We start from the raw sequence: 23,308 nt of genomic DNA, 5'->3' as shown, positions 1-23,308 counted from the left end.
GCCGGGAGTCAAACCAGTGACCAATGGGATGAAGACAGTAGTCTGAGGCACATGTTTGAGCCTCTAAGCCAACCTGTAGCCCAATAAGACTTTTTAACTGCAGCCTCTCAGTTTTGAACATATTACTGAACGTAGAAAGACAGGTATCATGCATGAGCTTGTGTAATTTGTGGTGCCCTCATTAGACATGAATACAAATAATGTGTGCTTACATTTATTTTGAGCTGGTTAATAAAAGAATGAAACACGTACTCACTTCAGTTTGTTCTCCTAAAGTACGCTCAATAAAGGACCCCGTGGCAGCTGTTCACAAAAGCTTTAGTTCCACACAAACTCTTTAAGGATGGGGACTTGTAATTTCACATAACCAGCTATAGTACTTCAATAACAGATGGGAAACAAAATAATCTAACCACAAAGTAGATTTTAAAATCTGACATTATTTGACCAGTGTGGTTGAAAGGTCAGTAATCTTCTTCGGTCCTTTTCCAAACGAACAGCTGCTTTTTCACTTTCTGCCCACCCATGGTGCGTAGAAAATAAAACAATCCTTATGCACTTTATGCTCCAGTCTCTCTGAAACATTTCTTATTTGTGATTAAAGACTCAAGGTAGAATTTTTCAATATTGAAAACCACACAAAATACAAGCCTACACAACAGAATAAGTCAATAGTTAAGGCTCCATGTGTTTATGGAGTTTCTCTGTCTCTCCCTGTCTCTGGCAGCTGGAGGTACTCAGCACCGACTCTAACATGGAGCTTTGAAATAGCAATCAATGCCTTTATACTGCAGGGAGGGCTCGTAAAAGTGTCGTTGGGAGGAATATATGATGTCGTATTTCACCCTCCCCTCCCTATTTTTAAACACTGAGTTATAGCTGCAGAAATGTGTACCCATTAAAGGTGATATGATGTATTTTCTGCCTTGTTCAGAAGCTCATTCATCACCATGGACCAAAAAGAAAACTGCACTTACTCTTTCACCCTTCCTCTAACACCTTCCCTCCCCTCCTCACCCCTCATCCCCCTTACCCGTTTTTGTACGCTGTCGTGAGTAATTTACGATACACCGGTGGTGCAACCTTCTGGCAGGAACTGCAAGAGCAGCTTGCACTCTCACTCTCCTGGCAACTAAATAACCTTTTATAAAAACTTGGCCAAGTCATCTGCTGCTGCACATTAAGGCAGGCCGGAGCCGGTCAGAGTTAGCAGAGACGAGCAGGAGGAAGGAGAAGAAGGTGAAGAGGTGGCATCCTGAGGGCTAATGTAAATATAAAATGTTTGATTTTAGAGGATCATAATTCTCAGGGCAGGGTGCTTTTTTATTTGTTTGAAGATTTATTTCATTACTCTATTGAAAAAATAGGACAGTGGATAGCGTCACAAGAGAGAGTGAGGGATGAAGGCAAGGGCCAGAAGATTATAGTAAAACCTGGACTGTAGCCTTTATACATGGAGCACCACTGAGCTAGTGTTTTCCTAGGACGAAGACTGCGTTTCCCATGAGCACCGTCACACGCTGTTGTAAAGATGTGGCATGTGTTATGGTAACAAATAAATAGAATACAGAACTGCTGTTTAATACTACTTTTCTTTAAGGCAGCCTGTAGGGTGCAGAGTGATGAGGTAATGTGTTGATTTGTAGTTGTGTAAAATTTCTAACGTAACAAAATGTAACAACAACAAAACTTTGTAAACTCTGATGTCTTAACGTTAGTTAGCTCACAAAAAGTGACAAGAGACAACTGTTTATGATTAATTGTCACAGCCCTGGTGTGCTTCAGTGTCCCTAAAACAACCCTCACAAACTTACATTTTACTTTCAAACTTTACAAGCAAAGTTTTAAACACAGACACTTCTGGTTGAGTGTTGAATATCAACTCGGCCTTCTTCATGAAGATTTCGAACACTGGCACTAAAATTCAGTATAAAGAAATAATTTCATTGTTGCTGATGATCTCATTTTTCTAAGTAGGTCATGAAGGGGCATCAGAATAAGAGTAAAACTCTTTCAATATCAGTTAAAACCTCCTCACAGTGCCTTTAGATAATGGATTCAGTATCACATGTTGGTTTCCAGCTGTTTTGAATTAAAATTACTGCCATCTTGCTGTGACATTAGGAGGAGGTATTATTTAGTTCGAAAGAAAAACTTACCTTTCTCATCCTTTCTTTGTCTTTCTTTTTTTCAGACACCCATCTGAACCATAGACTGAATAAAAACAGTCTCTGTGACGTAACCCATTGGTTTCTGAAGCCAAGTTTTGAGGTCTTTCAAAGGCGGCAGCCATATTGGAAATGCTGACTCAACCTAACTGTTGGTCAACCTTGCAAGAAGCTTAGAGGCTGAGCTGAGGCGGGCCTTTAGCCTCCTCGCTAAAAGCTACAGTTTATCTGCCTATCACTTACGCAAAAATCGTAACCATAATATTGTCAAATCTGATTAGTTATAAAGAATTCAACCCCGTACAGTGTGAGAGAATAGAGAAAGGATCTATTCAGACCATAATAGTTTTTGTACCAGGCTTTAAACATGTGATTTGGCTTTAAAGCAGCAGTGTGTTTGGGCTGTTTAGACTGGGGTGGCCCAACCCAGGCAGTGATACAGGCAGGGGGTCGCTGAGCTATTTGTGTGCATTAATATCACCCTTTCTGTCTACACTGTCTACTTTAACCCATAAAAGGGCTAGACCATTTTTGGGGGCACCATTCTCTCCTGACTTTATACTGAATATGCTGAATGAGACACATGCGGTATCAATGGAAAGCTGAGAATGTCCGCAGTAACTGAGTTTTTAAGGCTTGTTGATAGGATTAGCGGTCCAAAAGTTGTCGCTGGCCATCTATGTCTTTGAGGGCTACTAGCTATCATTTAAGTGTCATTGAGTTTTTATATTTGTTTGTTTAACTTTAAAAGATGCATAAGTGATTGGCAACACATATGTAAATCTTAAAACTTAATTCTTTAAGAACTCAAAACGATGTTTGTCCGAGGTCACAACTGAAGGCACTGTTGATACATCTGGACTAGTTGAATTAAATAAATGTCCTACTTCTGACAAGGCAAACAGCAAATTGTAGCTTAGAATTTTGGCTGGCCACCCCTCTGAACCCACCACAGGTGTAAAGATTGTCATTACAGAATGGATGTGGATGTGGCTTTGGCGCTTTTGCAGCCAGCCTCTATTGGATGTCCAAGGATGTTGCTTCCTCATTGGCTCTATTTCTTAAGACCATAGGTTGCTGTTTGATATGAACTTGTGTTTTGATCACCTGATCAATAGACTGTTACCTGATTGGACGGAGGACAATTATCATCTTTGGTAGCTCTGAGGCTCAATATTGATTTTAAATGTTGGTGAATGAAACTTTTTATTTTGACTGGATTAAACTTTTATATTTAAAAAATAGTGAACATAATTTGCCCAAGATTTATTGAACCCTGGTTGTATAGTTAACCTTACATAAAATATTTACTATAAACTAGATTTTTTTAAATCTGCAAACTTGTCTAAAAAGCACATTTAACCATTTTTATCCCGTTACATTGGGATAAAAAAGTTTACACAGTAAATATTTACTATATTTGCGTTGGAATTTACATTTCACAATAAGAATTCAGTCAAATTAAAACAAAGTATAGAGTGGATTTAATGAACTGTATTTATAGACCTGCCTGTCACTGTGTCCACACAATGAGTCACTTAAAGTCTGTGTAAGGAGGCATGGATTATTGGATTATACCAGAACACTTCTAGAGTACAACATTTCCCTTTGACTGGGAATTGCTCATTTGGGTGTGTGCAATATTAGCTGAATGATTGTGGTTCATAACCTTCAGTGCATGCCTTCTAACTCTCTTTCCATGCAACTGGCACCATATCAAGAGGAGCTGAAATAAATCAGCAGAAGCTGTAATTATTCCTACCAGAACAGAGTTGTTGCCAGTGCTGTTGCCACTGTTTTGTAGTCACTAGAGGTAGTGTGTGAGTGAGTGTGTGCGTATATGTGCTGTTTCAGTCTGCTCCCAGTGTCTGCAGACAGAGGATTAATCTCCCCAGCTGAGGCAGTAGCTAAGGTCAGCAAGGGAAATATTTCATAAGTGTCAGCTTGGCCCGTAGCCCTCAATGCAGAGTTCGAAATGAGAATGCACGGTCGCATAACAAACGGCTGTGTGTGACTTTGCAAGGCTCACACAGAGCACATGAGAGGGGGCGCGCTTGATATATGGCCGTGCTTCACTTTCATGTATTCATCTGAGCCAGTGAATTACTGCCAGGAACAAGCACGGTGCTTTGTCACCACAAGGACCCTGGTGAGACAAATATTTTGGCCACACGAGGTCTATGTCTGGAATGCATTTTCCATTACTGCCTGTTCTCAAACCCTGTTTTTTTTTTTTTATTAAAGGGGAATTCATAAAAGTAAATCCTGACTTCTGCTTCAGTGCGTTACATTCAATAAGCTGAGTAGTTTTATGAAACCCAACTGCATGTGTTGTTTCCATTTGCTCTTAAAAACACTCTATATTGATTTTGTCATACTCCCTGCATTTAATACTCTCAGTGTTGCAGGTTTTTCTGCTCCTGCGGTGACCCAGGATTGGCAAGCACATGCAGAGAGATTAATGGCAGGGCAAGCTGCTTCAATAACTGTTTGTTTGATGTGTCAAGGCTGAAAGGCGCTGATTTACTTACGCATTGATAGGCTTTTAATTGAGCTATGCCATCTATTGTCACGTCAAATCCAGGGCAGCTGACATGACTCGGCTTTGCTGCGGGTTGTGGTGACATGTACTTCTGAGCCCTGCCCACCCCGCCCTTCATCATCATCACCAACATCATCCCTGGTTGTGTTTGGCCGGAACTTTATGGCTACTGAAACCTCTAATAACTTCTGTTGTTTATCATTCCGAATGCCAGAATGAGTCAATGTCTTGAACAGACTCAGAGGGCTGAGATTAAAAGGATAGATTGAGCAACTTTCATTTTAAAACTCAACTTCATCTTGCTGAGAAAATATTTTGGACAAGAGTGTTCCCAGCAGCCTCCTCCTCAACAAAGGTTGAATGATGAAGACACAGAGGCGGTGACTCTGACCATGAGTGGAGGAAGCAGCACTGACTTTAACAAGCGTGAGGAATGTGCTGGGAAGATTTCCTTTGCAAGGCCTGTTGTTGTTCCTTTTACAAGACCTGTCACAGGTCCAGATTGTGAATACCTTGATTGTACTTCTATCAAAATGACCCTCTTCGTCATCGGACCAATGGAAAAAAAAACTTTTGATGTCATCTGAAATTTCACACAACAATGTAGGACAATCTGATTTGAGGCAGACGCTGTCTGGAAGATCAGGCCTGTTCTCCGCTTGTCTTCCCAACTCCTCCTCCTCCTCCTCCACCTCCGCCTCCTCCTCTCTCCACGCTCTTGATAACTTCTCCGTGTGGAGGACAATAGGGGCTTTTGTTTCTGAGTGTGGAGAGAGGACTTGAGGTTGCATGGGTGTGGGCGGTGTGCAGCCTACATGTCTGTCTGAGAGCGTATTTCAGGTGTAGCGAGAGCGACACAGTGGCACCCTGCACGGTGTAGGATTCGGAAATAAAAGTGCCAATCAGGGAACACAGAGGGAAGCCTATTATCCTGGTGTGATTATAATGCAGACAGATAGACGACAGGTAGGCAGAGTGGATAAGAGCGTTAGCTTGCGAGACGTGAGGAGCTGACAAGAGAGACAATCTCCCTCCTAAACTGGAGAGATAAGGTTGTCAGCCGCAGCTCTGACTGTGACATACACGCACACACACACACATATGGATATACCGTGCAGACACTTAGATAGATGATACTGTATAAGAAGTACAAAAAACACCTTGAAGATGGTATCATGCTCAGTATGGCCTGTCTGCTTGTGTTTGGGCCCACATTTCTCGTGTGAACGCATGAACATTGAACTGTAAAAGGATTAGTGTGTGTGTCAAAGACAGAGGGAGAGGCAACCACACAAAGATAAACGAGGAAGTGTGAATACATTAAGTACACTGTGTAGATATTGTTTGTGGACCTTTCAGCTCAAGGAAATCCTTGTTTCAACATTCGGCCCTGGCAGGAATGTTGCCTGCAAGGCTCTTTTTAAGTGTTTGGGTCTAAATGCCATGTCTGCTACACCCCATGAAACTGTCTTAATCCACTTTTTTCCCTTTGGTTTTATTACTGCTGGAGAAAACACTAGGGGTAGAGCAGAGCCCCAGCCTCAGGCCTCTTTTCCCATTCCACACACCCCATAAGTCAGTCACAGATAATTAAATAGGAGTTATTTACACTCGTTTCCCTCCTCTGCCTCTCTGGCGCTTTTATCATTTCTTTCTCCGTCTCTTTGTACAGTACAACACGCAGCCAGGCCTTGTCAGAGTCTGGCTGACACCAGTGAAGGTCTGTACAAGTATAATAACATGAAAAGGAAAAAGAAAAAACAAGACTCTTATGAGCTCACATCAATGTCAGCCCCTCATTAAACAATCACACGGAGCATCTACATCACGCTAATCCCAGAGCGCGCCACAGAACTCCCCAGCACTTCTAAACACCTTGAGAGACAAATGAGCAGATGAGGATTTGTTTGAGCCAGGTTTGAAGAATTCAGCTGTCTAATGTCAGCATTATATATTTACTCTGGAGTCAGGCAAACAGCAGCTTTTCAACACGGGGATGAATTAGGCCCCGCCACAGAGCTATAGCGTCCATTACAGGCCTCAGCGGCTCTATAAATCACAGGATCACAGGGGCATGTGGGGTCTGCTCCTCCTCACTCCTCCTCACTCCTATCCACTCCATCCTGGGGCTTTAGTTTGGCTGTAGTTCCAGCCAAACCAACTGCTTTGATACAGCCATGGAAAGGTATGGAAATGCCCGGAGGGCTGGCGGGACCTGGACATGCTGAGAAGCTTCTTTAACGGGAAAGCTGTCCCCTTAAAATATCCACAACAGGAAACAGCCATCAGTCATCGACACGCCAAAACAGCTGTTACCAGCCTACATCAAGGGGACACATAAAAGGAGTCGCTCCCTGTTGTTTGAGCCCTCCCTTGTTTCATTCTCTTGCTGCCTTTGTCTGGCTTTTCCTCATGCCCTCCTCTTTGGTCTCCCTTTAAACGCCCCCTTCCTTATGCAACTCCACCCACACTGCAGTGACTTACCCACTCACCCCTTTAACATGTGGATGAGTGGGTGATAAACAAGAGAACAATCAGAAATCTCACAACTTAACTAGCAGTCTGCGCTGTAAACAAATGTCTGAAACCCCCTTTAAGCTCTCGGCGTCACCTTTAAGTCTCAGAGTGAGAAAGCAGTTGTTACACGTCACCTGTTTATGTGTCTCGGCTCGAGGTGGTGACAGACAGTTTTAAACAAACAGACTGATTCAAAAGGAGATTGTAGTGCACTTAGCCCAGCGATGTGCACATTTGTGCTGCTCACATATTCTTGGATCTCTGCAGGTCATTGAAGCGTGAGTGGCAGTGTGTGGGTGATGATTGATGGCTAAGCCTAATGATGACAGGTCAAACAGTGATGCTGTTGAGTGATTCTGAAGTGACTTCATCCTCCTCAGACAGCTTTTCCTCTCAGCTGCAGACAAATGGCAGAAGCCATTAAATCAAGGAGTTGGCTGATGACAGTACAGTATGATAAAGCCAACTGCTGTTGTAAAATGTCAACCCAAGTTGAACTATTACGCCTCCAAAGAAAGACTTGTTCTGCTGTTCTGTAACCAGTAATCAGTGATCCATGACAGCACTTTAGACGGATCGAATGTGACTGCGTTCAATATTTGGACTAAGAATCAGCCAAGCCATTGATTAGTAACTGAAGAGGCATTTCAAACAGGGGGGGAATTCCCCACAAAGCAAAGCTTTGTTTCCTTTATGGGAAATAAAATTAAGTTACAGGCATCTTAATATGACAACCAAGAAGCAACTCTTGTGTGTTCTTCTCTTTTCTGTTTTATGCTCATATACAAGCTGGTTGAAACTTTAGAAGTAGTAATCATGTTATACCCTACCTACCGTTTGAAGTATTTAGAAAACCTTAAATAAAGGTATTGTTCACTGTCACTGCAAAATACATGAGAATTGAATCATGTAGATATCTTTTTATCTGAAGAATACAATTGAGTGTGGTTGCTATAATAGAATAAAGTTATGCATACCAGAACAATCATGACATTAAGTTATTATTTTGATTCAACCCACTGATTTCCAAGAAAAGGTGGATTCATTCCACATCACTTTAGATAGTGTTGATTCTTCATGATGTGATTTTTGTAGTGCAGTTTTTGAATCTTGTATATTTAGAGAGCATGTTGCTGTTAGAGGTCAGTGACACAGATCTCGAGCCTCACACAGCCGGGCTATGAGGGTGAGGCCTGAAGACAAACCACACCCCCTCCCATTGTACCGCCTCAGCTTGTGAATGCGGGGACCTCTGATTGGACAGCGGCTCATCGCTTTGAAATCCCTCCCTCACGTCGTTAGTATGTGGAAGAAGTAAGGTACTGAGGAGCTGATGCAGAGGGAGTGAGATACACACGCCGGAGGACAGTCTCATACGAACTTCTGCGGGGAGATTTCTTCCACTTGCTCCGTATTTTGGTGAAAAGTGACTTCTTCTGTTATTCATTTTTTCCCTCTTGATTCCAGCTTTTCCAGCACTGCTGAAGGAATATTTAGGAATACTGATACTGAAGAGCTTGACAGAGGATGACATTTGGGCGATTTGTCCGTATTTGAAGTCAGCCTTGGTACGAAACGTTGGACGCGCATTGCGCTCATGGTCCTGGGATTACCGCACTACTGAATTGATCATCATGAACCGTGCTGGTAAATGATATTCGATCCTGCGTTCAATCGTTATATGCCGCCGTCCTATTTCGTGCTCCGATCCAGATGAGAGATCCCCCCATTGGAACTGAAACGCTTTTACGCAGCCAGTCCCAGGAGCGCAGCGCCAACAACGCAAGCGGTGATCTACACCGCATCGAAGCGGACAGACCATCCGTTTTCAAAGCCACATCTTTTCCCTCTCCTGCGGATCCCTCGCGCCAGGCTAAAAGGCTCCCTATCCGGATCATAAAGATGTTGACGGCGCACAGCGGCCACTTGCTGCACCCGGAGTACCTCCAGCCTCTCACGTCCGCGCCAGTCAGCATTGAAGTAAGTAATTAACAAATACATGCCATTGTTTTCGACATAGTAGTATCTCTTTGGGTCGTAATTCTGCAAAATGACAACCCGGGAATAAGCACACTATGAAGGTTTCTTTAAATCCTATTCAGAAAAAAAGAGACAAAAAAATAACACCAAGGCTTATGCGCCATTTTACGCACAGCGATTCATTGGCAAGTTCGCAAGACGGCAGAGTTCGGGGATAAATAAAAAGTATTGCAGTTAGTGAACGGTCTTTAATTTCTATATTAACAATGATTGTTATTAATTCAATCTGACATTTGAAAGTCATAATATTTAAAAGGTGCCCTGACAATGATGTTTGATCTTTCTTTCTTTTTTCCTCTCTGGTATAACTTTGAATCCTGACTTTTTAACTTTAAGTAAAACATACATAGTGCACTCAGGACTAAAGGGGGCTGGATTGTTTTTTATTATACTGAAATATTGTTCGGGAGTAAGATATTTTTGTATTATGTATTATTAATATTATAATTCTAGCAAACACACTAAGTGGATAGGGGTGTTGATGCTAAAACTGAATCTACTTAAACTAAATTTATTCACCTTGTTGTTGTTGTTTTTTTATAAGCTGGATGCCAAGAAGAGTCCTTTGGCCCTGCTGGCCCAGACCTGCTCTCAAATTGGCAAACCCGACCCGTCCTCTTCTTCGAAGCTGGCCTCCCTCTCCTCTGGCAGTCTAGGAGACAAGGAGTCATCCAGCCGATCTTCCAAGTCCGGGGAGCAGCACCACTCCAGCGAGGACAAGTCCAGCTTCAAGCCTTACTCCAAATCCCCAGGCGACAGTCGTAAGGACGTTTCTATGACAAAGGGGTCTTTGGATAAAGCAGCCTTCAGGGTGCCAAATGGAAGCTCCAGCAGTGGCGCTGCTTCATGTCCATCTTTTCCTCCTCATTCCCACTCACCCAGCTCCAGCTCTCCTCCCCTGCACACCCAGAGTCAACCCCACAGACAAAGCCATTCCCCCTCCACACAGCCCCCGCCAAACTCCCAGGCCCCGCACACGGACAACAAACCCGGGAACTCAGAGCAGGCTGGCTCGGACAGTAACAGCAATAGTGCCTGCAAAAAAGACTCGGATGCAGCTAAAACAGGGATGGATGGGGCTCAGTTAGCCAACTCGAGTCACATAAGGGCCAGCGCCAACTCCAGCAATGCCAGCTCTGCCAGCAGCCCGCGGCCGGAGAGCAAGGCTGACCCACAAGCCTCCTCACAGCCGAGCCTGGGCTCTGGGCACATTGCCCCTGTCTCCCCTTTTAAACCAGGACATTCTGTCTTCCCCTTGCCTCCTGCTTCCATGGGCTACCATGGTTCCATTGTGGGGGCCTACGCTGGCTATCCCTCCCAGTTTGTTACTGGCTTGGATCCCACCAAGTCTGGTTTGGCGTTGGGACTTCCAGGGAAGCACCCCAGCTCCAGCCCGCTCACTGGAGCTTCACCTCCATCCCTGATGCAGGGTTTATGCCGGGACCCATACTGTCTTACTTACCACAATGCACCTCACCTTGGAGGAAGTAACTGCACCACCTGTGTCCACGATCCCAACACCCTTAAGTCTGGTTACCCCCTGGTTTACCCCTCCCACCACCTACATTCCCTGCACTCCAGTGCATTGTCTTCCAGCACCACCCCTACCCTGTCCCATCCACTCTACACCTACGGCTTCATGCTCCCCAATGAGCCGCAGCCTCATGCCTGTAACTGGGTGTCGGTTGGAGGTCCATGTGACAAACGTTTTGCCTCATCAGAGGAGCTACTAGCCCACCTGCGCACTCACACTGCTCTGTCGGGCATGGTGGACAGTAAATTGTTGTCAGCATATCCTTCATCAGTTTCATCTTCAGCCTCTTGCCACCTCCACCTGCCCCCACCCAGCAGCCCAGGTGCCCTTCCTAGCTCCTTCTCCCTCAGAGGTTCCCCTGGTTTGGGCCTGGCTCGCTATCATCCTTACAGCAAGTCCCACATGCCTGGAGCCCCAGGGCTTCCCATGCCATCCCTCCCCTCCTCGTCAGCCTATTACTCCCCCTATGCTCTCTACAGCCAGAGACTGGGCTCAGCCTCAGCGCTCGGATACCAGTGATATTTGAAATAGTGTTAACGCCACTGACTGCAGGCACCAGCTTGGACTCTCCAGAGTGGTCCTAAAGATGGATTCTTGAAATTGGGGTCATCATCGGTACAGGGCATCATGCCTGCTGGCCTGCCTGCCAGGAATGCCACCTGTTAGCCTCAGGATTGTGACTGGCACCGCAAAAGCAGAGATCCTATGACGGATTGTCTGCAGCACAGAACCAACAGACTTTAGCGATTAAAAAAATGGCGGGACACAGAGCTTGAAAGTGATGGAATTGTGGGATTATTGCAACAGTCTTGACTTTGTTTTCTGTTTTATTTTACTCAATATCCGTCTCTCAGAACTGAAAGTCTGTATTTATTTTTCACTTAAGCGCTTGGTATTCAACTCTGGGGGAAAGTTTTGCTTTCCGAATAAATTGTTCTCAAGTATTCTAACTGCAAAGAATGATTTAATTATAGTACCATTATGCCTATCATACACTCTAAAAATAAAAACCTTGCACCATGAAGAAGATGGACTGTGAGGCTTTATTCTGGGGACCTTTTTTATTCTCCTTTTAACTCTGCTGTTATATTTGTTTCTTCTTCATCCTCCTGTTCAGACTCTGGAGAATTGCATGTCCATGAGAATGATTTTAAACAATGCCATTATTTTTATTTGTAAATATGCAAAGATGTAATATTTTTTCAAGCTTGCTTGGGGTCAGCAAGTTTGGGTCACCCCTGCAAACGGTACAAAGATAAGGAGAAATGACATAAATAAAATTATTATTGATGGCTGTGCTATCAAACCAACAAAAGATGTCTTATTTTGTTTAATAAACAATACAAGATTGCATATTACCTCGTCTTCTTTTCTTATTACTATATATAGCAATAAGGTAGCTGCTTTTGTCACAAGCATCAGAGGAATGAATAAATCTTGCTGCTTCACACTACATCCATCATTACAGCTGTTGAAGCCAGGCTGGATGTGGCTATGTGTAATATTTCAAGGCTCATATCAGTTGACAGGGCTGTCCCAGACAGGGCAGGCCGGGTCACATTAGCCCTGTTAGCTCGTCTCTGAGGACTTCCATCTCTCCTCCTCTCTCCATCACCCACATTGCTATTGTTGCGAGTGCAGCTTTTAATTGCTGATTCGTGTTTGCGAGGCCTGGAAACAGCCTCCTCAGCAGAGTGGATGGCTGTGTGGAGTGGCTGCTGGGTCACTGGGACTTCAATAATGACCTGAGGGAGGTGTCGACCCAGGATCTCCTCACAGTCTGACGGATTGGCCTGCAACACAAAGGCCAGCGCTGACAATGGGAGGCGGTTAATAGAGAAATATTCATCAAAGTCCTGACACCTCCCCTGAGGAGAGCGGGCTCTCATACAGGAACCACGGACATAGAGGCCGTGCTGATGTGCAAAGCTATTTTCTGGCTGCTCTGTGCTGCTCTGTAGTTTAAACGAAGTCTCTGGGCTGTTAGATACTAATTCAAAGAGAAGGAGTGGGTTTATCTTAAAGCCACACGGCTGCCATTAGAGTGTATCGGCCCTGGTAATGTCTCTGTATCACCGCTCTATTTGGCTGACAGGGTGTAGGTGGCACAAAACGAAGAGGCTGTAGTCTCCGAGGCAGCTATTGACCCCGACTCCCAGACTCCTCTACTCTCTCGGTTCATTAGCACTCCAGACAGGGGAAAGGCGAGCACAGGTGTCACTTGACAGGACCATTAACAAAATGGATGACCCTCCCAAACCACATCCAGCCCCTGCCACACCAGCAAGGTCACGGCGCCCTGATCACTGCTCTGGGTAGCTCTGTGGCACGTTACGCTTATTTTTCTTCCTTAGAAACTGGAGCCATGCACATCTTTGGAACAGAAGAAACTTTTGTGTTGCTACTTTTTGTGATGGACTTTATAAAGTAGTCTAGACAAAATAGGTCATGGGTATTTTATTTTTAATGCTTCATTGCACATTGAGGTGCAACATACTTCTTTGTGACTTGCAGCTGCTCTTCTATAAAATAGCACTGGATTGTGTTGCCCTCTAAAGTTGTGTTAGTGAAGTGCAGGTGAAATCTGAAGAGCAGGTCCAGTGCCGACTTTCCTCAGATCAGAATTAATGTGGATCTCAGGATGCTCTTTTACAAACTGCAGATAAAGCTCTGGTTACATTGGCTTGAATGAGAGGATGAGTCACACAGGAGGTCATGCAGAGGGGAGAACTTTCAATCATGTCGGGGAGGTGGAATTAATTCCACTGTTGCCAGTTTACACTCGTTCATCAAATGCCTCACTATTCTCCCTATCCCCGCACTCATCAATCTCCTCCATCTATCTTCTTCCCCCACACACTCTCACAGCTGAGTCAACACCCACACACTCCATTTATGTCGCCTGAGAGAGGCTGTGTGTGTGAGTGTGAGTAGTGTTTTCAGCCTGAGTCTTTTGTCCACAGAGGGTTACACATGTGGAGCTGAATTCTCAGTTTGGTTCATATTGCTTTGTCCTAAATGACAGTTTCAGTCTGAGAGGATTATTTGATGATGTCATCTCAAACATTTATGCATGAAAAGATAATTTGAAGTTATGATTTTTTTTATACAACAACAGTCCTATTGAATAAGCACTCCCTCCTTCTGAGTGAGCTTTTTTCAACCGTAACCTTTTTATTAAACTTTATTTGTCAAAGCTCAAAGTGGCATTACACTGTAAAAAACATTTCAGTTAGTTAAACGTGTGTTTGCTTTTTTAGGAAGTACAAAAAGTTACCACCTTTAAATGATTTTAATGGTTAAGATCCTATGTTACTTCTGTGCACATTTCTTAATGTATTTCTGGTTTTGTGAATATATTGTAGATTTACTCAATTAGTTCTGTACATACTTTTCTTCAGATATGCTAATTTGCTTGTAATAATTGCTAATATTTTTTTTAATAATTACTATTTTATATGCTCTTGTTTACTCTACACTGTTTTGCACTATCTACTTTGCTGCTGTAACACCTTAAATTTCCCCGCTGTGGGACAAATAAAGGAATATCTTATCTTAAGATTGAAATCCGCTGTTGCGCAAGACCTTTGGTGGAATTTTAAGTTGTCCTTTTTTAACTTACATTCTAATTGTGCATTACCTGTGTTTCTACCTGAGCGTGTATTTCGTTTTCTCTAATTCTGCACTGTGCTGAGAACCTTAGGTCACCTAAACAGGCAATATGATTTAATCCCTTTTACTGTCACACACGTTTGGATAAAGGATGGATGCCTCTTATGTTTGGTGAATGAAATGCTACAGCAAAGAGAACAGCAAGGTTAGCCTAGTGTAGCATAAAAAAACACGACCAAGGTGAGAAAGCTCCTGCTCCATCCAGGGTTGAAAAATCTATCCGCACCCTTGAGCCTCTCTAATTAATATATTAGATCTAGCTGTTTAATTAATACATTTTAACAACATGTGGAGACACAAGTTAACCACAGTTCCTCATAATGCTAAATTTCCGCCTACCTTTCTCAAAGCCTGAATCCATGATGGTTACATGGACAATTAATACAGTAAATCATTCTGTGCCTGTGTTCTACCGAGAAAGTAAAGTTGTCCTCTGTGAAGCAGGGCGGGGAGCCTTCATGTACCAGAATGCATTGTGCACAAGCTGCCGCAGCCTGATCCCCACACTGCATTCCTACTACTGTACACTTTGGGCTCAATAAATACAACTGAATCTGCAAAACACTCCTCCATACTCTGCTTTTATATTACAGCTTTTGGAAACATGGAGAGTTTGTATTATTACCAAAGGTCACCGCCTGTGTCAGATGGCAGTGCCAGTTCAGCAGCGTCTCAGGAATAGTAGTAATCAAAGAAGCAGTAGTTTATGTCAGTGGGGATAGTGATGCTGATGGAGGGACTAATATTTTCCCCCGTGTGCGTCAGTGCTGAGACGGTGCAGAGTGTCACTGTGAGGTCCTGAGCAGCCGGCTGACAGGCCTGGTGATTAATGACGACAGGGTGTGGAGCTGCTCTTCAATTAGACGCCAGCTCTACCCCAGCTCACCATCCCTGCTGACAGCTAGGACACAGAGAGAGAGAGAGAGAGAGAGAGAGAGAGAGAGAGAGAGAGAGAGGGGGGGTACTCAGGCTCATGCTCACTCACTCACCCTCTGTGTCTCCTGAACAAAACATTAACCTCAGCTCCATGACTACCACCTCTGTGTTTAACATCAGGACACAATACAGAGCCTTCGGCATCCAACAGTGACCGCAGTGTTAAAGCAACCCAGATGGCGTGAACACATCGCTCATCAGGGCCTGTCACACACTTTCTGCTTTATTTCTCCACATAAACCCTGTGCCTGACTACTTTACATGCCTGCTACAGCTTCCCTCTCATTCACATCTGCAGTCAGCCATGCTGTAATGCTCACTGTGAAAACTATAACAGCCACATTAAGGACTTCCAGGTTATTAGGCGGATTGTGTGCTGGTTGGAGAGATGTCATGCCACAGTTTCAAGCACACAAATGTTCACTAAATTGTGGAAATGAAGAGATAATGAGGACTTAACTCCTCTTTTTGTGCTGTGTAAACTTGTTTCATCATTGTTGTTGTTTTTAATTTGCCAACCCTACCACAAAATGCTGGTTCGTGTTTTCTGCCAGGAGTGGAATTAAAGCTGAAGTGTGCAGTTTTCACAACCTAACCAACCACTACAACAAATTTTTAGACATTACAGGAAAATCCAGTTAGTAGCTAACCGTTTTCCTGAATTAGCATGGCACAGCTGGGAATTGTAGGCCCATTATAAAAGTTGTTCTCATATTCAACATGCTCGCAGATCCTAAAAAGTTTCACTGTGTGTTTTCTCAGACTCCATTAAGACTTTATTCTGTCCTCCCTGTATGTGTCACTCTGCAGAGTAGTCTGTAGTGATGTGAAAGATAAGTTTTCAACAAGGCTCACAGCAAGATCTTGATAATGTGTCATTAAATTGTAGATATCTCAAATTTGTTTTATGCTCTGAATCAAAAAAGTAATGCAAACATACCAACCATTCAGTCAGATCAACACATTTCAGACACTTTTATTGCACTTTCTACAGTTATCAGCTCACATCATGGTGCAGTTAAGTCTCACTGTCGTGTTGATTTATTTATTGATTAGGAACAAAGAGAAGGTGTCGACTCAGTTGGGTCTCAAAGAGAGAAATTCAGCTTTTGATTTAATTTTCAGCCAGCCCTGACCTTGGCAAACCTCAGCTGGCCTCGACATAGAAAACTGCCCAGAGCTGCTGTGGCCTTTCCAAAGTTCCATTGGTGTGAGCGAGCCCTGTTAATAGACATACCCTCCCTAACCACCGGTGGTGAAATGAACGTTTCAATTACAGTATGGTGCATTGCTAATAGCACTTGGACTGCGTGTCCAGCTGGATTCCATTTGTTGCCGCACTGGGAGCTCGCCGGGGAAGATGTCACGATTGATGGCCAACGAACGTGCCTTGGCAGAGGACGAGGGGTAGCTGTGATGGTTGGGATTCACGCTCTGATTGACACCTCGGTTTCTTCTTCCACTTTGGGACGACCTGTGGTTGTAATGTACACACTTTGAGCATCACAGACCTTATGTCTGTTTAATATCTCCCCTGGATGAGCATCCAGACTCTGAGGTTCAATTATGATGATTTCACTTATCTTATCCAGTGCACTGCTGGCCAGGAAACACAGTTAATGCCCACTTATACATTAGCTGCTTAACTTCTCTGACAGGATTATTGCTGCCTCATTAAAGCAGATTTTACCTTTCTGAAAATGAAAAGATGGATGGATTGTGAAGCAACGCTTTGAAAGCAGAGCAAACAGCCTGAAAAATTACTGCTGACTGTAAAATTCAGTGTGACAGTGTTCAATTAATTGTTATTTATCACATGTAATAATAAACAGTCACAGAAAATGAAATGAGGCGTGTTTGATAAACGTAGTGTCTTTATTTCCTTGCCAATGATCTGGAAAAAATCCCAGATGTCCCTTCTCTTCAGCCACTGAAGATGATGTTTTCTAGCTAATTCGCAGGATAGCATGACTACAGCTGCAGGGACGCCATAATGCTGGTGTGTGTGTGTGTGTGTGTGTGTGTGTGTGTGTGTGTGTGTGTGTGTGTGTGTGTGTGTGTGTGTGTGTGTGAGTGTGAGTGTGTGTGTGTGTCTGTGTGTGTGTGTGTGTGTGTGTGTGTGTATGTGTGTGTGTGTGTGTGTGTGTGTGTGTGTGTGTGTGTGTGTGTGTGTGTGTACCACCATCACTCAGCTGTGCGGCATCCAGACATAGTTGAGTCACAACTGTTCAAACAGATACATTATTCCACGTGTCAACACATCGCAGGAGCCCAGCCCAAAGACAGACTTGCTATATAGACAAGGACTCATCTGTACACATTACACATTCACTAAATAAACATGTGAGCTGTGTTTCTCAGCATGTCTAACCATGCATTAAGGCTAGGAATAACTGGGTAAACTGGATGTTTACAACAACAACACCAGTTATTTTAACTCTAGCTGAGGGATGACTCATCATTTTTAGTCAGTTTAGTTTTCTTTGGATTTAATTTGTTGTTGTTGTTGTTGATTTAAAGATCAGCTCCTTTATGTTCTGTACACGTCTTAAAAACACACAGACCATAATCAGGCAGCAAAACACACCAAAGTCAACACTTAAAGTAATATTTAGTTCACAACGGTGAATCAGTGAGAAAGGAGAGCAGTACGAATAAGAGATACGACAACATTCTTTATTGTCATTGTACAAAACATACAACAAAATGAAGGTGCACTCAATACCGGTTCAAAAAACAAACTGTTAAACAACAAACAAAAGCGAACCGATACAAAGAGTACACTGCAGGTAAATGTGCCGCCATCTTGATCAAGTATCACCCCCATGGACATAGAATGAGAAGTGCAGCAAATATAAAATGTTGGCTCAGTTTCTCATAGTGTCCTTGTAAGCCATTTCAGTGAGCCAGCATGTGCATACAAGGACTGAATTGAATGGAACAGATCGAGTATTTTAGTCATTATTGTTACTAAGGTCTTCTTGTTTTATGTCACTGCCTGGAAAAGGCCATAAACAGTTTGTTTGTAGTTTCTATGAATGTCATTAAAGCAATCAAATGCTATTAGATCAGGTAAGAGAATAATATTAATATAACACTCTCAAGAGTAATGGATGAATAAACAAACACAAACAAGGAATCAGGGCACATTATTAGAGAGAAAGATACCTCGATGTTAGCTCCTGCATGTCAAGCTGAAAAAATGCCTGATGCAACATTTCCCATAAAGCAACCTGATAGCATCTGAATATTTATCTTGCACTCCTTTCCAAAAGGCCACCCACTTAGACACTATCTCCTCTGGATTTGTTACAATACTTTATGTTCATTTGTAATTTCCTGGCCAAAATGACCCTGGTGACATCTTCAAGTAGTTGACTAAGCTCCAGCACGGCTACAGAAGTCCTCATGCAACTTCTTAGAGAGTTCTCCAAATAGATAGTAATGTGTGATGTAATTAAACCTGGTGTGTAAAATCAGTACGCTGCTACTCTATGATTTATTTACCTGCTGTAGAATTCTTCTTATTGGGATAAGAGGATAAGTATTTTTACATCAGGAGTAGATCACAATTACATTTATTTGTAGGTTCTTTCTGTAATACAAACCCATCAGACAGTGGCATACTCGGGCAGGGGTGAAAAGGGGCACCTGCTGTATGCCATGGAGCGCCAGTGGTAAAAGTTGTGGTCTACAAAGATTTGCTTCCAGTGAGCTCCTCAGTTTCTGTCACATCTTGTCATTCTGTAATCATCATAGTTACACAGGTGTGGTTCTAGCCTGTTTAAAATAAGAGTGGGCTGATGAAAGTTTAAGGTGGCCCGATCTGGCCAGTAAGTAGACAAAGCGTACCAAATTTAGACAGTCTCCCAAACCCCTGATACCCCCAGCATCAGGTTCAATTTAACATACTGAGGCACAAGTAATCAGACAGGGTCTGGGGGTGCTCCCCCAGGAAATTAATTCCCCTAATTCTAATGAATATGTATGCATCAATTTGTGACGGAAATTTAATTTCGTGAAAGTAAAACATAAAATGATTAACCCATACACACAAAGATAATGTTACTTCCTAGCTCACATCTGTTTTTTTCACATGGTCATTTTAAAACTGAGAGTGTAATGTAGCACAAACAAATAATCAAATGATAGAATCTGTTGATGGATTTAACCCCTCATTTAAAAGAAGGCTTTCTAAAGTATCAAACTGAAGTCACAAAGGTAACACTTTAAAATAATGGTACACATTTTGTCGTGATTTAATGCTTAATTCATGTTGAAGTAATGTATGACTCAGGAGCAGTTCATTATTAGTTAATGATGAATAACAGAAACTACATTATTCAAACAGAAATTAATCACGAGTCATGCATTATTGTAATGTGTTACATTCAAAAACCTTGCATTACAACCAAACATATACAGTCAGGTCACGGTACCAATAGGGACCTTTAGGAGATGGCCCTTTGGCTTCACATCTCACAGTGGGTAGAATGAAGGCATGTTGTCCATCCTAGCTACAGTCAGTGGTCATCACCTGTTAGTCCCCCTCGGCTCCATGAAGTCATTTAGTGTCTTTGAGCTCAGTGTTTTGGTTGTGCAGACCCACAGCCTTACTGTTGTTGTTTCAGATAAACACTCTCATAGCTTCGTTTTCATCCCCAGCAGGCAAATGTTTACAACCAACAGAAACTTTTCAGCTGAAAGTTTCCATGAGTAAATGGCAAAAAAGATCTGAAGATGAATTCATTGTCTTCTAATTTTCCGGCAAAACCAGACACAACTCCAAATAAATGTATGTGCTGAAAGATGCTGGAGAACTAGGATATGCTTTCAGAAAAGGAAAGGCATTTGAATAAAAGTTATAATCTAACCTTTCCATTTGAAAGTGACTGACTGTTCAATCTCTGTAGACCTCTCTCTGTTAAACTTTCATCTATGCTTCCTTTGACACACAAGCGTGATGCACTAAGAACTCAAGAGTCCCCAAACACGGCGTCCAGCAGCTTGATTCTGTTTCAGTTAGATGTAGCGTGGTGATCTTGAGCTTCTCTCTTGCAGTTAAACAGACAGAGTGGAAATTAAGCATCTTAATTTTGCGATATTGTTTGCTTTATTATTTTAACTGCTTTATTCAACTATCGTTTTAGTGGACAACCTTAAGTTAGAGTTCAGATAACAAACTGCTTTAATTCATCAGTTTAATTTTACTTTAGAAAAACAAAAATAAACTCCTGCAGCTCCTGTTAAATCAACTATTAGTATTCTCCCAGTACACATATTCACACATTCCTGACAACCTTTTCCACATTAAGCCCTTCATGTTTCATGTCAGTGGTTCTGCTCCATCCATGAGCTTTCTGTGTTGAATTCAGCCGGACTGTGTCAGTGTCAGGCTGTGCACTCACATACAAGAGTTTATATTAGCAGAGGCCTTGCGGTTTGTTGAGTGAGGATGAAAAAACGGTTTTCCACAGGCAGCGCGTATTATTTTTACTTTTTGGAGAACCCGTTTAGACGGCTAGACCCCTCCCCTCACCTCCGCAGATTCCTCCTCCACCTTCTCCTCCCCTAATAGTGAGCTACTCACATGCCTATCATGGGTGCTCGGGGGGGAAAAAAAGAGAAAAAATGGGGAGGGGATATGAGGGAGAGCCAGGGAGAGGGCGGGAAGGGAAACAGAGCTGATTATCCAAATACAGTCATTAAGGGGAAATGTGTTTTCAAGCTGTCAAGATGATTAATGGGCGAGAGCAAATCCTCACAAATGCTCTTGTTTAGTCTACTGCAGACACGATCCTGCCCATTGATTTATGGCAGGGCCTGCTGTGTGAGACCATAGTGAGGTTACAGGGTGTGTGTGTGTTTGTGTGTGTATAAGAGTGTGTGTGTGAGTGCGTTTGTGCATGCATTCGTGCTTGATTGTATGCATGTGTATGGCACCTGCTTGAGTGCATGCATGTTGACTTTGTTTGCACACGCAGGCATGTGTGTGTGTGGCAGTGCAGAGGGGGGAAAGGAGCATGTTGGTCCACCGGAGCCGGAGGAGCAGACGAGAGGTTAGGCAACAGAGGAGGGCAGTGAGAAAGTTCTCCTTCATCAGCTTTCAAACCTCTGCCCCGGACGAATCAGCTACACAACCAGAGAGGGTTAGCTGCTGAGCTCTTTTTTATTTTATGGCTTGATGATTGAACATCAACAACAGGATCGATGATTCATCCAGAATGAATCAAACAGCTGTCCAGAAGTACTTAGGCTTTCATTCGTCACTCGCCAATATCCCTCCGCGCAGATGAGATTGGAACAGAACGAGTAATATTTCTCCCATTGCTCACTATTGCTGATGTTTCTCTGGCCTGTGTTGTAGATAAAATAACCCAACAGGACCTTTTCATGGGGCAAGGCAATCATCAGTTTGAGTTTCATAAACACAATGTGTCAGGAAAGGTTTTGAAATGGACATGATGTCTTAGGAATACTTTGACATTTGGAAAAACATCTTAATTTGTTTTCTTCCTGAGAGGAAGATAGAACATCTACAACCACTCTGTGCTATTACTCGTTCTATATATGAAGCTACAGGGAGCAGTGTATTTTGTTTAGCTTAGCATTACAGTGCAGAATAAAAATATAGGTTCTGGCAAATGAAGGAGCTTTGTTGGGATAATAGAGACTGTGTTAGATGTTGTGATAGAAAGGACCTTGGCCAAGGATTGAAACTCTTCTCAGTCTAAATACATTCTCCACATGTTGTCAGTGAATCTGTAGTTATAAAACTCTTGCCTGTTGTTTAAAGGTACAGTCTTGTAGAATTTGGAATATTTAGAGATATCTAGTGGTCCGAGTGAAACGCTCCCTTGCCCCACCGTTCTCATACGTGAAGTGATGGTGGCCTTTGAGACAAGAAGCTTCTGATGTAAGATAAATATGATCTCCATTTGTCCAGTTTTTACCATCAAAAGCTCCCATCAATAAAAATATTTTGTGCCCAACAACCACTCTTCTTTTCTACTTCTTCCTGTTATTTACTTGTTTGTCCATTCTATGCAGAAATATGGCAGGAGATGACATACACTAATTTGAATATACCCATGAATATTATATGATATATATTTCTAACAAGCTTGTTACTAAATGCCACGCAATACTACACACTACACCTTCAACTGTTGATATATGTGTAGGAGTGAAATAAACCTTTGGGATCTAAAATAAAAATTCCTTCGTTTGAAAAATCTGTTGATTCACTTTATTGTTGAGAGTAACACAATAGCACTGATAACCCTCTCATATCTGCCAGGAGACATGTAGCTTAGCCTAGCATACGAGGCAAAAAAAAATCAACCCATAAGCTCTTGTTAAGCTGACAAATTAAGAAGTTGTTATATTTCATCCCCTGGACCTCTGAAACTGATGACAGAACTCAAGGAAGTTACTGCTCTATGTAATACAAAGCCTCACACATTAAACCACATGATTATTTTTACACTTGTGGTTCTGTGTGCATTAGACAAACTGTAGCTATATGATATGTAAATACGTGAGTTGCAGTGATGCTGGTAAATGGATTGTATTACCTTTCAACAGAGTCAGGCTGGCAGCTTCCCAATGTGTTTAATCTGGCTAAGCTAACCCGCTGCAGGCTGGCTTCATATCTAACATACAAAGAGAGTAGTATCATTCTGCTGGTCTGACTTTTAAAGGTTTCCAAACGTATCAAAGTATTCTGTTCAGTTTTTATTCTATACTCTGTTTGGACTACTTCACTTGTCAGACCATGGCAGAAACCATGCTTTAGAGGAAAAAGGTTGAAAAAGTGTTTCCATTTTTATGAAATCAGTTTGTCGTTTGAGGTGAATTATCAAAGAGTCAAAATTTAATTTAACTTCTTTTAAGACA

At 42.6% G+C, this 23,308-nt stretch overlaps 1 protein-coding gene across 1 annotated transcript; it reads left to right on the top strand.

The window, feature by feature from the left end:
* Nucleotides 1-8,555: 8,555 nt before the first annotated feature.
* znf703 (zinc finger protein 703) lies at nucleotides 8,556-12,159 on the top strand. Its single transcript, XM_034691245.1, has 2 exons — nucleotides 8,556-9,207; nucleotides 9,812-12,159. Exons 1-2 carry the CDS (start codon nucleotides 8,941-8,943, stop codon nucleotides 11,318-11,320), a joined length of 1,776 nt encoding a protein of 591 aa, XP_034547136.1. The 5' UTR covers nucleotides 8,556-8,940; the 3' UTR covers nucleotides 11,321-12,159.
* The last annotated feature ends 11,149 nt before the right edge of the window (nucleotides 12,160-23,308 follow it).

This window comes from Notolabrus celidotus, chromosome 9 (assembly GCF_009762535.1).
Source record: "Notolabrus celidotus isolate fNotCel1 chromosome 9, fNotCel1.pri, whole genome shotgun sequence".
NCBI lineage: Eukaryota > Metazoa > Chordata > Actinopteri > Labriformes > Labridae > Notolabrus > Notolabrus celidotus.
This window is presented reverse-complemented; position numbering and strand designations above follow the sequence as displayed.

What these genes read in the sequence shown, in the direction of transcription:
- znf703 (XM_034691245.1), top strand. Translation starts at nt 8,941, where the DNA reads ATGAGAGATCCCCCCATTGGAACTGAAACGCTTTTACGCAGCCAGTCC. An exon ending in CCGCGCCAGTCAGCATTGAA is followed by an intron (nt 9,208 to 9,811) that starts GTAAGTAATTAA and finishes TTTTTTTATAAG; the next exon opens with CTGGATGCCAAGAAGAGTCC.